At 37.1% G+C, this 17,451-nt stretch overlaps 1 protein-coding gene across 3 annotated transcripts in view; it reads right to left on the bottom strand.

The window, feature by feature from the left end:
• Nucleotides 1-17,451, bottom strand: part of ATXN10 (ataxin 10) — a 104,259-nt gene that overhangs the window by 71,187 nt on the left and 15,621 nt on the right. For all 3 annotated transcript variants that reach the window (XM_054085730.1, XM_054085746.1, XM_054085739.1), the window contains exons 4-5: nt 2,487-2,583; nt 1,519-1,683 (exon numbers count right to left, since the gene is read on the bottom strand). In XM_054085730.1, coding sequence (XP_053941705.1) covers nt 1,519-1,683; nt 2,487-2,583 — 262 coding nt within the window. The remainder of the gene's footprint in view (nt 1-1,518; nt 1,684-2,486; nt 2,584-17,451) is intronic.

Raw genomic sequence — 17,451 nt, 5'->3', positions numbered from 1 at the left:
TACCATGAAAGAAACCCAAATGTACGATTTTCTTAATGCCTGGAAGATATTCCAATGCTTTTTCTGCATACTGTCTACACAAGGAACTCAGCAACCCGACAGGAATAAGACAGCAAACATTCTGCAACTATCTTATGGCAAGGCTAGGATTACTCTTTTCTACCCACCTCTTTTCCTTCATCATGGTCCTGTATCTTGTACAGAAGTTTCCCTCTTTCTAATTTGAAGACTACTCTGAAGAGAAACCATCTCCCACCCACATATACATCCATAGTGGAGTTAAGACATTTTCATTGTAACATGAACAGAATGCACTCCAGACTAGAAAGATTAGGGAAATGGATATCTCAGCATTTATTTTGATGCTGCATTTATTCTGCAATTACCTTCAAAACATAAATTTAACACCGTGACAACCTCTTCCAGCTCTCCCTGGCTTTAATATCTCAGTCAAAATACATTTCAATGTATCTTCAATACATGAAGAAAATGAAGGATAATCAAGATGATTATCCAAAAAGCAATCTTTCACATGTGTTTATATTGACAGACGCCAAAACTAAAGGCTCAGCTTATCACTTGTGAAATAGAAGTCTAGTCACCTGACCCTGAAATGTTCAGTTTGCTTTCCAAAAACATTTATATATTTTGAAGTTATTTTTTCAGTACAAAAGGAAACCACTAAATGACATTTGCTTTTCATTCAATCATCTTCGCTCTGTTTAGAGACTTTCCATATAACTGGTAAAACCCTGACAATTCTTCCTAAACAAATTTTGAATTTAAACATGACCTCCAAAGGATTATGCTAAAAAAAAATACGAATTATCCTTTTTCCTCCCCCCTTAAAACGCATCACTTAACATTTACCTAAATGTGTATCCTTGTTCATGCAGGGCAGAACATTTCTCAAATGCATGATTGACAACAATATTTACAAGAACGGCCATTAGCAAAAAATATAAAAGCTCCATGGTGTAAAATCACTGATTATGTGCTCTTAAAGTATGAAAATGAAACGTGCAAGATTAAAAAAAAATTCTTCTTTGTTTTGGTATAAAAATGATTGTACGTTGCGCTAGACAACAGATCTGTTAGAAAAAGAAAACCAAAACCACTCCATGTTTTAAGTCATACAAGTCTTCCCAGCATGACCCAACAACCAAAGTTTGTAAGACTATGTTCTGCATTAACTTCATTTAAAAAATCTCCACAAATCAGCACACAAGTATAAATTTGCATTCTAGAGCTCCAATTCATTAAAAAAAAACCCAACAGACCAAGATTTTAAAATTCCTGTCTATATCCTCAACAAAAATGTAGTCTAATTTTAGCAGCAAGAAAAACAGCCAGTGAAAGCATTACAAAAATTATCTCTATAATACATTACTAATTTCTAAATAGAATTTAATTTTCTACTTAGCAGTGTCACAAATTTAGCCATTTTAATACAGAGATTTATACCAGAAAAACACCTAATTAAGAGGCAGAAAAAAAAAAAAATTTAAAGATACATACGACCACTCAGTCTCCAACTGCTCTTTGTAGACTTTCAAGACATGAACAGCCACAGTTAAGTTCCCAGGATTCAGTAGTTCTCTCACTTTCTCTGAATTAAGGCAGGTGAACAGGACCATACAGCAATAGGCAACAATCTTCTCATCACTGTATGTTAGGAATGTCCTTCAAGAGAAAACAAGTTAAGAGATTAAGTCAATACTGACCCTGGAAAAACAGACTAGTGGCATTCAGCCCCTTGAGATGTTCTTCTTTGCTGTCTTTCAGAGAATCATGAGTTTGACATTGCCTAACAGGGACAGAAATCACCTGCAAAGAAAAACATCCAACTTCTAGCTGAAGGCCAAACTTATTGGGCAATTTACAAAACTAATGCTAAATTGGATCTAACTGGAGATCTAGAAATTGGGTGAAACCATAATAATCATCTGCTTATATCATCACAAGGTCTGTCTACTTCCAGTGTTGGCAAGTGGGTGCTGAAAACACATTCAGAATGACTCTCAAATTGAATGAATGTGCCTTTGTTACTAGCTAGCTATGAAAAACTTGCCCAGACACATCAAGAACATTATCGTGTGTCTGCACAAAATCTTTTATGTAATATTCATTACACTTATGTTACCAAACTTCCAGGAAGATATTTTGGAGAGGTTAGGAGGGGGACAAAAGGATTGGAAGACACAAAGATTAAGTCATGTTAGTAGGTTCCTTCTGATCTACAAATACTAAAAAGTCTGCACAGCAGAAAAGTGAATAAAGAAAAAGCTGTGCTCTTGGAAATGAATATAACTGCTAGAAAACGCCTCTGAAAAAAAATCTGCAGGATATAGTCTTAAATGTCTTGTTCTCAACAAACTTATTTTTCAAAGCTTCAGGGTGCTAGTAGAGGCACAAATATCATGTACAAAAGATTTGAATACAACCACAGAAATTGCATTAGAAAACAATCCCGCATCCATGCTTACAAGAAGAGATCTGGGAAAGCACACTTCCAAATGCTATTCTGGGAATCTCCATTTCCTGCTGCAATGTTTCCAAGAAACTGGAGGCTGCAACGAAGAGCTGAAAAAAACCCAGAAAATATATTAAGAGGAATTCAAAGAAACACTAATCAATTTCATATAAATGCCAAACGTTAACGTTACATCTATACACTAAAGACTTCATCTCAGTTAAGCTTTTTTGGGTGCAGTATTTCACTGTTACTGTACACAAATATTTGCATTTTCTCTTCTAATGCAAATAATTCTACAATGTATTCTAGAGTTATTACCTGAAACAAATCATTTTTTTTCCTCAGTTACATCAATATCAAACATTGGTTACTAGTGATTACAACAACTAACTGACTCTGTCAAGGTTTAGGACAGACTGAAATCAATGAGACCTCAGAGCTACAGTTAGCACAGACTGAAGTAGACCCATACTGAAACAGAGGTTATCACATGGCAGTGGCAATTTTGCCTTTTCTGGATCTGAGGTGGCTTTCTTCCTTGTACTAAATTCAGACAAATACGCTGCCTGTCAACACCTGAAATCCACAAGAGCAGCTCCGGCTGCTACTAAGAAAGCTCCTTGCAAGTCCTTCTTAAGCTAGCCAGACACAGCGTGAAAATTTTGTTGCAGCAGGTAGACCCAAAGCAAGACAAATTAATCTGTTCCTGCGCTATCCAGCTAAATTCTATTTAGGTAGACAAATCATTATTTAATATGGTGATATGCTCAATACTTTCTGATTCCTATATCAGAAAAATTAAACCCCCCCGTAACTTCCTCTCCAATTGTAACTCTGAATTTAATATGGCAGATTTCTACTGTTACTACAAAGGATTTATTCTAGCCTTTTCTCAATACAGACTTAAAATATGGGAAGATGATATTTAATCGTACAAGATAATATCCTACCTAGATCCTTCCAAAGGATGTAAATTCATGAAAAACAGGCATGAATCCACGGACCTCATAGAATTAAACCACTTTTTTGGTGTCATTGACAGCTCTTAATAGTCTAGTACTTATTAATAGGTTGGCAAAGTTAAAATGAAATGTTAAAACACAGTTTAACAGATATTATAAACAGCAGTCTAATACAGATGGAAGTGGCTTGACATTACCAAGTTCTGAAAACGTAAAATTAGGTCTGTTTGAAAGGTACTGTGCCTGCTGGCAGCCACATTTCCTACGGAGGTCTAGGCATGTGTCCTTTTGGGAACTGTTGTGGTTTAATCCCAGACAGCAACTAAGCACCACACAGCCACTGGCTCACCTCCCCACACCCAACCCGGGTGGGATGGGGAAGAAAATGAAAAGAAAATAAAACTATTGGGCTGAGGTAAAGACAGTTTAATAGGATAACAAAAGGGAGAGATGATAATGATAATAATGCTAATAATATACAAAACAAGTGATAAACAATACACAATGATTGATGTCCAGCCCATCCCTGAGCAGCAATCTAGCCTCTGGCCAACTCTCCAGTTTTTATACTGAGCACGATGTGATACATTATGGAATATCTCTTTGGCTAGCTTGAGGCAGCTGTCCTGGCTATGCTCACTCTCAGCTTCTTGTCCGCCTCCCTGCCAGCAAAGCAAGGGAAGTTGAAAAGTCCTTCATTTAGTTAGCAATAACTAAAACCACCACTGTGTTATCAACACTATTCTCATGCTAAATCCAAAACATAGCACCATACAAGCTATTAAGAAGAAAATTAACTCTATCCCAGCCAGAACAAATTCAAGAACAAAAAGAAACTAAGTTTAAAATGAGGTCTCTCAGGCTTAGGGAATAGCAATTTTTTTTTTCCATATATATATCTTTAAGGTCAAAATAAATATTCCTCTCCATATTGCACTTTGAATCATCTGGTCCTTTATGCTTTAGTTCTTAAGACCTCTGTTATATCTCACTGAACTTTGCACTTTTTTATTATTTTCTGCCTGCCATTGTGGTTCCCATCCTGCTGACTCAGAACTTTTCTGAAGGCCAGCATGGGCACGCTACTTTTCTAGCAGATATTTTAAGGAAATACTACCCCGCCAGAAATAACCAACAAGGCAGCAAATCACAGAAATAGGGTATTATTTCTCTTCATGAACTCCTTACCTAATCTACCATGAGAAATAACTGTCAGAGAGACATGAGGTTGGTTGATTATAATCCAATCATTACCTGAAATTTGCTTGACCTTTTCCAGCTATCAATTACATTCTGACCCTTGGAGACTAAGTTATCAAAAAAATACTACAGACTAGGTAGAAAAAAGAGTTAAAAGATCTTTTTAAAGTTGCCATTCTTAGTGTTACCGTCATGAAATGCCATGAAAACATTTGCTATATCATAATAAATATCTACAAATTCTTGAATAATCACACACACTGCAGTCTTAATATTTGTTAAAGCAATTAACAGTGTCCTTGTTCAATCGTGATGTCCTGGAACATGCAAGAAGGATCTAGGAAAAGTTCACAAGTCTGTGGATGTACCATGGGCACCCTCCCCGTGCATCATCTTGGTAATACAACATTTCCCCATACAAGTAATCTCATGTGATGAATCTCAGCAATTCAAAAGATGTAATGCCACAACACCTCTTCCCTACAAAAAGGAGTAATTGATATCACAAAAAAATGTAACTCATTTCAGAATGTGATGTCAGGTCAACGACATATGCCAAATATTCTTCATGTATGGGACAGGCATAGTTATGTTTTGGGTTCTGTGATCATAGATCTGCCTTTGATAAGCCGAGTCTGCTAGAAGCTGATGAGATTCACTTTACCAAGTGGAACAAGATGGTCTTCACCAACAAGATGGACAGACTCATCTAGTCAGACCACACCTGGAGCATTGCATCCAGCTCTAGAGTCCCCAGTACTAGAAAGATTGGCTCCAGAGGAGGGCCACAAAAACGTTCAAAGGACTGGAACATCTCTCCTGTGAAGAAAGGTCGAGAGGTGGGATTCTTTAGCTTGTAGAAGAGAAGGCTCCGGAGACACCACATTGTAGACGTCCAATATATGTAGTGGGCTTACGAAAATGATGTATTCTATTTACCAGGGCCTGTCGTGACAGGACGAAGAACAACAGTTTTAAACTGAAAGAGGTTAGGTTTAGATTTGATACAAGTAAGAAATTTTTTTATGATGAGGGTGATGAGACACTGGAACAGGTTGCCCAGAAAAGTTATGAATGCTCCATCATTAGAAGTGTTCAAGGCCAGGTTGAGCATCTTGATCCAGTGGAAGATGTCTCTGCCCATGGCAGGAGGGTGAACAAGTTGACCTTTAAAGGTCCCTTCTGAAAAAAAGCATTTTGTGATTCTGTGCCACGTCTAGCAGTCACAGATGGAAAGCCAATGATGAACAGGGGCAAACAGCATTAAAAGTCATTATAGTACCTCAGCTAGAGTAGCTTATCACAGCATGTTCTCTCAATCACATCACATCACAGTAATATCTGTGTGGTTGTGCTTAAAAAAAACAAACATCACGTTCCCTCCAAAACCCTACAGAGGCAGCTGGTGGTCTTGGAGTATACAAATGTCTCATATGCAGTGTTTTTCTCCAAAGATGATTAAATGTGGCAGCCTATCAGCAGCTACCAAGTGACAGTGAATTCTGATATGAGCATACTTTGGTATTTATGCCTTAAAAAAAAAAATCCAAAAAATATCCAACTAGAGCTGTTAATTCACATGCAAAGTGAATTTAGCATGTGCTAAAAAGTGCAAATGCTACTGTAGAAGTGAAGCATTGCATTACCAGCTATGGAAATCTCAGTATTCAAGTCCCATGTCTCTCTTTTTTGTTTTACCTCTAATGGACTCGACTGCTACAACATATGATTCAACTATAGTCAGAAATCTGTAGAATACAGATACTACTCTTCTACTTTCCAACAATGTCATTGTCCTCTCAGCAAGAAAATCTAGAAGTTGAAGAAATCTGTCTAGAAGACTGACTTCACTGCATGGTATACCAGTTGAAAACATTTCACCATCCACTCAATAAGCCATGTTCTTTCTTGAAAGGGAAAGAGAAAAAAAAAGGAAAGGAAAAAAAGAAGACAAGGCTATTTCTTTTCCCTGAAAACCTACAGATATTTATGAAGACAAAAATAATTGTCAATCACTCTTTCCAGCTGCATTAGCTAGTATTTGGGAAATATAATTACCAAAAAAATGTCTGTTCCACAGGACTGATTTATATTACATTTTGTCCACCCCCAGCTGCTGGTGTCTATAAACACTGAATTTAACAAATAATTCAGTAGCTATCCACACAGCTAAATTTTAATTTAAAAAATGTTACACTGTGTGTGGTCAACAAGACTATTTTTAACCTGATGGTTAACCACTGTGAAATTACATATACTAAGATGGAACTTCTGATACACAGATTGACCTTCGAGCTGAAGAAACTACCATCTCCGCTTGAGATTTCAATGGTTCCTGTGGAAGCAGGATGTTCTTTAGCAAATGCCAATACTTTTCTAGGTTCTACAAAAATAACTCTTTATACAACAGGTTAAAGTGCACAAGGGGAAACACTGGCTCTTGTCCTAATGAATTTTGGTACTTACATGTATGTCTGCCTCTAAACTCATCTTTCAGAGTTGCTCAATGCAACCCATGCAGAAGGTGAGGCCATTGATACTACTTTATGGTCCTGTATGAAGATGGCTTAAATGCAATCGAGCAGTTCAGTGCCTTCAAGAACACAGCTCCATTTGATAGGAATGGTTGGACTTGATGATCCAGGAGGTCTTTTCCAACCAAGTGATTCTGTGATTCCATTTGTTCCTTTAAGTCTCTTATAATCACATGCTAACTGAAGCAAGCTCTAATGCACACTTTTCATTTAACAACTATATCACAGTAGTACCCAGATAGTGTGAAGGACACACGAAGCTTTCACAGGTCTGAACCTGCGCCATGCTTGTCAAAAATAAGTCATTTCAGTGTTATTGGCAGAAAAATATTGTGTATTAGATGAAAACCTAAAACACTGAAGTTATTTAAGCAAAGATTTTAAGCAGTGTGACTTAAAAACACAATACTTTGTTTCCTTGTCTTCCGCATGGTTAGGTTATGTTCTTAAAAAAGGTATAAAAATTCCAGTACTAAAAGTTAGAAGAGTTAATTGCTGGTAAGCCTCTGTCAACAAGATTAACTGCAATTTCTCCCCTTAGTATCTTTCTGAATTAGATTGCTACACACAACCATTATGTTATTAAGCAACATATTTTGCTGTAGTGTACATTATTTAAATGTTTATATTCACACATAATTTTACATATCCCTTGAAGAATATGAGTATTTTTCTGGTGCATAATCAGACATATCTTTCAAATTCCTACTACAGTTTCTTTAGTCAAGAAAAGGAGCCTGGGAACTTGCTCACCAATCACTTTGAAAACCCTTGACCTGAGCTGCAGAGCCTTAAAACAGTCAAAAGAAAACATTTCTGTTCTTTTTTTGTGGGGCAGATAGTGCAGAAAGAGTTATTAGTACAATCCTTTGCCTTTACTGGAGTTACATAGAGATATTAAAAAAAATCCAATCAAAATGTATGTGAAACTGTACAATATCACTTGTCAGACTGAAACTGTAAGGCTAGCAAAGTTGCATTTCTCTCTTTAATGCTTTGGTAACTATTAACTATGCATGAAAGATACAGCTGGTGTTCTCCCTCTACAATGGACATGCACAAAGTTTTACAACAACTTATACCAAATCACAGCCTCCCATAGCCTGTACACCTTTTAAGTTGTCTATGAGCTTGGCAAATCTAAATTGAGGGCTGCAAGCCATTACACAGACCACCTTTGGTTATTTGTAAACAATGGCAGAATATTTTGTGATACATTGCCATTCCTGGAAAAGTAAAATCTTCAACTCAGCATAAGGTGTAGACCTCTATTACTATAAAATGTTAGTTTCCACCACTACCATCCGGTCATTGACTTGTTTCCTTGTGGCTGCAAGTTAAAGCAACTTCCAGTCATAAAAAAAGAGTTATTTGCCTCTTCGCCACCATGAATCATACCACAAATACTGATGAAAATGTATTTTCCTTGGAAAACAGTCTGTCTAGACTACTCAAATTGAATGTACAAAACATATACGGGCTCTGTCATTTAAACTTATTAAAATAGTGCTTAACATTTTATTTCTGTAAATAAAATGAATGCCTAGCTACCAACTATATTTCCTCCTTGATTATACTGCACTTGCTGCAGTAGAGACTAGTAACTTGTTTTTACTATCTGTGGAATACCAAGAATGTGGTGTTTAATAAGTTTCTGTTCCCACTCCTCATCTCTTCCACCTCCAAATGAAAGTAAAACTCTTAATTTTTTTTTTTCATTCCCTTCAGAAATGTCAATTCTAATATTAACAGAACATTATGTGGCGTTACTGGACAACCATTCTATCCTTGGAACATAAATATCTAGGCAAAAAATCAAACCTTTGTTCTTACTAGAAAGGAGGATTTGACTCAAAGACAAGAAAAATCCCCACCATGCTATTAAAAATACGGAGTTAGAAGTGAATTAGAAGAGAACTAGAAGAAACCATCAGAACACTCATCAAATTAGAGTCTGATGAAAATTAAAGTTCTAAAAGATCTCATAATGGTAGATTCAAAGGAAAATTGTGCATTTTGCTAGGAAAAGAGTCAGTTTGACAGCCCACTGCCTGAAATGAGATCAATTTTATAGTGATTCCGATTCATACAGCATTAGCAATGCCCATCAAATACAGTAACAGGACCATTATCTTTATCTTCTGGTATTCTAATTGCATTGTTTAATTTTTAGAAAGTAAACATCATAAGTGTGTTCATTTCTTTAATAAATTATCTATTAAAGTCTAAAAGCATAATAAATGGGACTCTTGTTATACCCCCACAAGCAGCAAAAACACATGCCTGAGATTACTCTCCTATGTGAAGTAAAACGTGTAAGTGCTTGCAGACTTGGGAACTGCATTTATAAGTTTCCTGCATGTGTTAGGATGTAAAATCTTTTTCTTGACTCAACCTAAAAGTTGAGCCTGAAACTAACAGACAATGTCTCTTTAAAGACCCTGCTCTAGCAAAATCAGCAAGTTTGAAGTACTGTGGAGTCTCAACATGGACTTAAACCATGCCAGGAAACCAAGAAAAATAACAAAAAGTACTGGCCACCCACTACGTGTTATTCGTGGTATCTAACCATATGACAGACTACTACATGATACCTTGTACAGGTCTAAAAAAACACCAACCCCTAAAAAAGAGAAAATTATTAACATGTAAAATACTAACCAAGATTATGACCAAATTTCTCCAATTGCTTTTGAAGGCATACTGTGGATGTTGTTTCATTTAAGCCAAAATTTCCACTGAAGTGCTTATATTTTTCCTAGAAGAGCTAAATGATCTTTTTCTGTAAGTCTGTGGAAAGGATATCAGCCTTTCTTTTTTCCCTTGGACTGTTTATATTCTGTATCTGGCTACTAATGGATTATGGGTTTTTTGCAATAGACAGAGATCAACAAATAAACTTACATTTAGTATTTTTACTTGTATATACACATTAATATAAAGCAACAGCTTTAGCTTCCATGTTCTCGGGCACTAACCTTTATTTTTGTTTATTTTTTGTATACCTGTAAAGGTAGGTTGCTGCTTCTCATTGCCATGTAACAATCCCTTCTGCATCACATGTGATACATGTCCAGAGGATGGAAGAAAGGCAAACACCTTGACGCCTCCTGGTTCAAATCTTGTAACTTTTCCTTTCTATACTGGCAATATTCCCTAAAGTTCTCACTGAAGGGCAAAGGGCAGGCACCCTTCCAGCCCAAACCTGCTAGCAAAAACAATACTGCAGAATGGAAAAAAAAAGCCTTGTAGCTTGTGTCTGGAAAGCCACAGTTACACATAGCTCCCTCCTTTTCCATTAGAACAACGCTCATTTAACTGGAGAGCCTGGAAGTCATGTCATGGCAATGATAATCAAAAGGTTGGAAGAATGCCATGGTGAACTTCTACATAAATACAACTGCTTCAATTTTGATCCAAACAGGTGACAGTTTACCTGAAGACAAGCCGATGCCTCACATTCTCTTTCCTGGCTTTTCCTCCAGTTCCTTTCCATTCCTTCAACTTCACTTTCCCTGCAGGAGAAACTATTGCACTCTTGGGCCTCCATGGCAGACTCTTTAATAGGGTCATTTCGTCTCAGTACACATGAAAACAGCTAATGCTTCTTCTCCCTACATTAAATCTAGAATGCTTTCTGCATTAAAAGGTTTGTTTGCCTCATTCATCCCACTTTGGTCTTACAAACCTGATGCCCTTGCTGGGGAAAACAATACCAACCCAGATGTGGTCATATCCTAGAACAACATAATGTAATCTTTACTTTTGCCTCTTACCTCTTCTCCTCCATCACAGCCTTAAGACACGGAAGACGCATGTGACCTGCACTATGCCCATCATTGCCAATAACCACAGGATCTATTATGGACAGTAAACAACTGGCAAACTTGATTAATACCTTCCCTGTTCTGGCCAAAGCCTGGCAGCAGGTTATGAGATAAAGTCTGGTTCCTCTTCCTGCCTTTGATGTAAAGAGAAGCTAGAAACAGCCACCAAGCAGCTGCTGCGAGGTAAGATGATCAGAATTACAATGGTCCTACTCACACCAGAGCTGCCCAGTGCAGCTGCCGATTCAGCACACAATGTCAGAGCAAAGTAAAAACGCCACAGCCTTTACATCAAAAGAAAGAGGCAGGCAACAATTTTTCCATACATAACAGAAGTTAATTTTTTTTACTGTATACCTTCACAGTGAAATTATGGCAACCAGCTTAGATCTATAGATTTTTCTGCAAGCTTTGATTCAGATATATTAATGTAAATTAGAAACCTGCCTCATACGAGTCTTGTTGACATTAGTTGCTGGTAGAGTAGGAGACAGTAAAGCACAAGGAAGGAAGGAAGGAAAGGGCTTATAGAACACTGTATTTAAAGGTCCACAGAAATACAGGCATTACTGTTCATTTCAAGCCTCAACCAAAGTAACCAGAAACCATTCTAATTACCAGAAACCATTCTAATTAAATTGACATCAGCAAACTCCCATTTCCTTTGTGCTCCAAGTGGGTATCAGTCCACATTATAAAACCACTATGCATGTGTCATAAATCAGCAACATCTTGGCAGGCTGTACTAGAAAGATTCCAAATTGCAGGAGCAAGAAAAAAAAAAACAAAACAGCTACACATACTGCCTAAAAGCAGTATCAGCAACTAGACAAGGGAACCCTACAAGGCAGCACATTGATCTACTAACTGTTATAACTTAAGGATATTAGGTCAGGTTAGTCTCTTCCTAGAAGTGGCAGAATGATTACATTACTCTGAGACAGTCACAGCCTCTGTCTCCCAGTACAGCAATCAGAAACATTTTCGTATTATGGAAAGGACAGTTTGATCAATAGAGCAACAAACACCAAACTGTTGGAAAGCACCAGCTTTTCTGTCACTATTCCAAAGTCTGCTTCCAATGCCATATGTGTCAATACTATCAGACAGGTGAACCTTGCCAGGCAGGGTCCAGCCTATTGTTCAAACTGTACCTCAACAAGCCGCTGCAATAATACAATTTTATAGTCACAGTTCGTGGTAATTAAGTTAGTTCGGCTTAGAACAGCTTATATCAGTCAGTCACTGCAGAAGCAATGGGACTCAAGTAGGGAATAAAGCCCAAGGTAGGGGAAAAACCCAAACTATCAAGAAGCACTGAATTAAACTTGGTAGGATGTTTTCACCAGAGTTAGGAAAGGTTTTTAAACAGCAGGGGAGTGTAACAGTCTTCCATACAACTAACAAGAGGTAAACAGAAAAAGCTGGAGCATAATGTATTTGGACACAAAAACCTACATTTACCTGTGGTATAAACGGTCTAGTGATGATGATGTAGGCCCCTCCTTAAGCTTTTATTCTGAAGTTGGAAGCCCCACTACTACCCTCCTCTCCCCTTCTCCCTCCCCCCCATTAACATAATAATATGTTGCATTTATATAGCATTCCTGGTCCTAAAGCTGCCCTTCTTCAATAGATCTGAACTTGCTCTCCTCAAACCTCATTCCACTCTGGATGTTATGACACGAGAAAAAGAAATTAAGGCATGTGTAAAATTTCCGTATTAACAGAAGTCACCGCCAAGCCATATGCATGAACACATGTGTTGGGCTGAAAACACAGTTAACACCAGCTTTTACTCAAAAAAATAGCTACTGCTGTATTAGATAAAGAGAGTTTACTGTACTAGCCATGCAGGGCACAGTTATGAAAAACCCGTCCCTCCAGGAGAACAGGAGCAGTGCACAGTTAGCTGTGCCTGTATGCACTGCATAAAACTCAAATTGTGGGAGTCTCAGTACATGGGCCAAGAGTTAACCACTGCAGACAGGGACAATACCACACACACAAGAGAATTCACCATTTGTGAACTCGGGGCAATTCATGGGTTTGATTTGCCTTAGTCCAGGTTTGACTCTTTCCCTTCTGTGGACAGCTGAAAGAGGTGTAAAAGCTGGCTCCCTATTTTGCAGTTTCTGAAAAAAGGCCAGAGAACAAAGACCTGGAACAAAGTCCACTCAAATCAGAGTCCTTCCATGGCCTTCAATAGGTTTTGGACCGAACTATGAGGACCGAGAGAATGTTCTCATCAAGAGAGTGGTTGACATACTTAGGAAGGGTGAAGCTCGCAGGTCTGTAATCATTGCTGTAGGTGTTATGAAGACAGTTCATTAAAAAGCTGTGGGAATATTCACCAAACACAGCACAGACAGAGCAGCTGTAAAGGTAAAACCACAGTATAGGGCAGTACTAGTATTTAAGTATTATTATACCTGGTAACTTCACATCACCCAGGAGCAAGAATACCTAAGTCCTGTCTATGCCATTAACTAGCAATGGGGTAACTGCCTGTTGTTAGAAAACCTATTACTTGCTTCATAGATGTTTCTGGAAAATGCTCACAGTCACCTTTCAAGAGCACTCAGACTCACTTTCAAATTAAAAAAAAACAAAACAAAACAAAACCCAAAAAACTTAGAAGTTAAACACAAACGAACCAAAAAAAAAAAAAACCAACTCAAACAACCCCAAGTGGTACCAAGAGAACACACCAATTACTTAAAACTTTCCTGTTTGGTAAAGTAGTAAAATGCTCTGAACTATAATAAGTAGGGGATAGCAGAACTCAAAAAATCGCAGGATTTTCTTAAGCTATGGAAACATGAAACCAAAATCCCAATACAAGTGCAAATAGCAGTTTACTTCTACCAAATAGTATATCAACTGATTGTTAGGGTATACACTCTGCAATGCTACAAAGACTATGAAAATCCCAATATTATTTTTACAGATTGGAAAAACACAAAGGCCAAAAACAACACCAATAAGTCAAATAAAAAACTCATGCTTATGTTTACATAAAAGTTTGATGAGTATAATATATTCGTCACCCTCCCACAATTATTCCCTGAAAATACTATAAATATTATTTTGACAATGTAATTATAGTTTTTACTTTAACAGTGGCAGCAAAGTACTGGCACCAATCCCCCATACAAAAAGCCTAGACAGACAAAGCGAAGATCACATATGGAAACTGGCAGCTCTTAAGATCAAGGCTGCCCCCTTTTTATGCAACTAAAAAAAGTCTGTTTAAATTTGCGTCTGGATTATTTAAGCTGTAAAACATAAGTAGTCTAATTATGCTAACAGTAAGAAAAAGGAAACTCCAAATAAAAAAAATCAATGAAAGTGAAGATTTTTAAATCTCCCCATCCAAGCAACAGAGCTATACTTCTTTCAGGCTGCTTTTTGGGAACTAACTCCATGGACTGTGAGTTTATTAGCGAGTCACTCTCTCACTTCCTTTCCCTTAAAAGAAATGCTAATATGAACTTAAACTGACAAATGTCACCTATTAACAGTTCATAATGTTTTGACCCTGTATGACAAGTAAAATGCTTTAATGTTTATAAGGAATTACTCTCTCATTCCACGTAACTCAGCATGTAACGTATGATTCAAAAAACAAATCTGCAGTGTGATAATTTACAGTATCAGCACACAGAAAACCACAAAATCAAACCAACAACAAAAAAAAGCAAAACAAATTCAAATCCCAATAAAACAAGCTTGCCTCTTCTTCCAGTGATAAATATAGAGGACACTAATGTGGGAAGAGAGGAAGGATTAACTTTCCTTCCTTAGTTCTCTTAGTTTAAACATAAGCCATCCTGTTTGAGAGTCTCCAGGATACAATTTAGAAGTTACATCTTCTCCAACTGTAGTCACATTATATCCAAATCCACATAACCAAGACTGTGGGCAGACACTTGTTCAGATAGCAAAAAAGATCCCTGTTTATATGCAGCAAAACTTATCAATGGTTTCCCAAATACATTGGATGCACTCTGGATATTCGCTCTGTAATGATGTCTGTCCAGTAAAAATCTACTGTTCTGTCACACTTTCCGGGCATATTTGAAGATACTTATTTTTCACATATAAACAACATGAAATCATTTAAAAATTAAACTGTTCAGTGCAATATGATTAAAGAACAACAAAAAGCACTGAAAGCAGAATACAAATTTTTAGAAGAATAAAACAGAAACATGGAAGATAGTGAACAGGAAATTAAATAGAAGCACAAAAGATAAGTTACAGGCTCCTTTGGTCAATACTAGCATTCATTAAAGAATAATTAAGTTCCATAGTTGACCGCTCTGTTTTCCTTTCCTGTTAATTTAAAATACATTGCCTATCAGTCATTCCAAATGCTAAGGTACAGAACAAAAGAAAGTATCAAAAATAGACGACATATAGTAAGACCCCTGTGCCAGCATGTAAACCCCAAATGCCACAATTTTCTAGCTAACTGCGTCTGCAAAGGTACCACTCAAATGAATCTGAAAAGGTCTGAGTATTTACTTCTAGCTCATTTTCCTACTGCCAAGATATATTCTTTCCAATGGGACCAAAAGTTAACAGTGCTGCTCTTGCCACTGTCTTCTAGTGGAAGGAAATAAATAGATAAATAAATATTGACAAGAATCAAGAAATTGTTAAGACACATGGCTGCCTACTTTAAAAAAAGAATAAAGGAAAGTCAAATTAATGTTTGGCAGGTTTGAGAACATCACTTTTCTCTGCTTTTCCATTCCCTCAAAATTAGCAAGTTTCAGTTTTCCAGTGCAATTCCAACTTTTAAATGGTTGTGTGCAGAACTAGGAACAGGTCAGAGCAAAGAAACATCTTGTGTTTCATTCCACTGAGTGACGACAGAACTGAAAAGTTTGTCTCCTAGCCTCTCTTGAGGAAGTAGAAATCACTTGAATCACTTAGCTGGTATTTGTTCATTTTTGTTTTCAGGAAGACTTTTGGAAACATAACTAAAAGCTCCCTGCTTTATCCAGATTCTTCTTCAGGAAAACAAAATCATTTGATTAAATATCTCTTCTGTAAACCCTTGAAAAATTACTTTGAATTAACAACTTTTTGGAAGGGATAAGCTGCCCAATGCAGCTCTTGGGAATTTCTTATGTCCTCTTCCCCATTTCTTTTCATTATGAGAGATCCCTGAAATGATTTTCTAGTACTACATGAACTCCTGCAGCTTATGATTCAGTGGCTTTTTAGCACAGCATGCCTTCACCTTAAAGAGTTTACAAAGAAATCAAGTATCCCTCTTCTTTGATCAATCATGTGATGCTCTCCTCCTCCAGACTTCAAGGATAAGTGCTGTGTTGTCCCATCAAAGACGAAATGCTTCCATCCCATCTGGCTTTTGCAAGAAATAGTATCTCTGGAAGCTATATATAACCTAGGTTCCTTACCTCTTATTTTTAAACCACACACACCTTATGCCTCTTTTTTTTTTATTTTAATCTCTATGAAAGATTGACTTCATGTTGTTTTCAGTTTCACAGAGTTATGAACTCCAAGGTTACTTATTGCCATTTCTTCCGAGAGCACTTCTCCTGCGCAGTGACAGATTAAAAAGTACTTGGCAACACACTTTCCTCCTAGACTATGACCAACCCATAAAGCAGCAATAGGTCAAGAGCAACTGTTTTTTCATTAATCAAAAGAAAATACATGATGATCAGGTCCAAATCAGTTTGAATACTTAAAAGAACACTGTCTAAAGCTGAAGTCAAGATATTATTAAAGCTCCTGGTAGGCAGAGGAAATTTAAAAACAAACAAATAAAAAGGCACTGAAGAAGTTTCAGATTCACTGTGGTCGTCTTTACCTGAACAGCATCACAGAATTTCTTCTCTTCTGCTCAAAGAAAGAAACATTTCTTTACAGCTCCCTTACAAGTGCATGGCATTTGGAGTACTTTAAAATGTTTAAAACAAGATATTCCATATTTCCCCACACATCCTCCCTCAAGAAGGGATGTGTAAACAGGTGTTAGACATATGATATTCATGTTGCTTAACAGCCTACAAGAAAAAGTTCAAGTTACTATAATAAAGACCATATCTACACAAAGTCATCTTTAATCACTGCTTGTAAAGGAGTGGTTTAAGTTCTATTCTGAATAAAATATCTGTGGCAGTTCACCTACACCTGAACACTTTTCAGAGAAGAGGAAGCAAAGTCAAAGTCCTGTTCAAAGATTCAAGCTTATCACTATAATTTAAAGTTTCTGGACATTAAGAGCAGCGAACAACCAACCTAAACCTTTATTCTTCTCTTGCAGCTACTGTACCTGGATGCTAATTTTGAGTGAGATCTCCAGGAGTACCCATGCCATTAACATCTGATGTTAATACTCTGCCATTGATGTGTGTTAATGCAGGTTACCCTGGCTGGCTAAACCCCCTAAAAACTTGCAAGACATG

The sequence above is a fragment of the Cuculus canorus genome, chromosome 1, assembly GCF_017976375.1.
Source record: "Cuculus canorus isolate bCucCan1 chromosome 1, bCucCan1.pri, whole genome shotgun sequence".
NCBI lineage: Eukaryota > Metazoa > Chordata > Aves > Cuculiformes > Cuculidae > Cuculus > Cuculus canorus.
The sequence above is the reverse complement of the archived record's forward strand: the minus strand, read 5'-3'. Positions and strand labels throughout refer to the sequence as shown.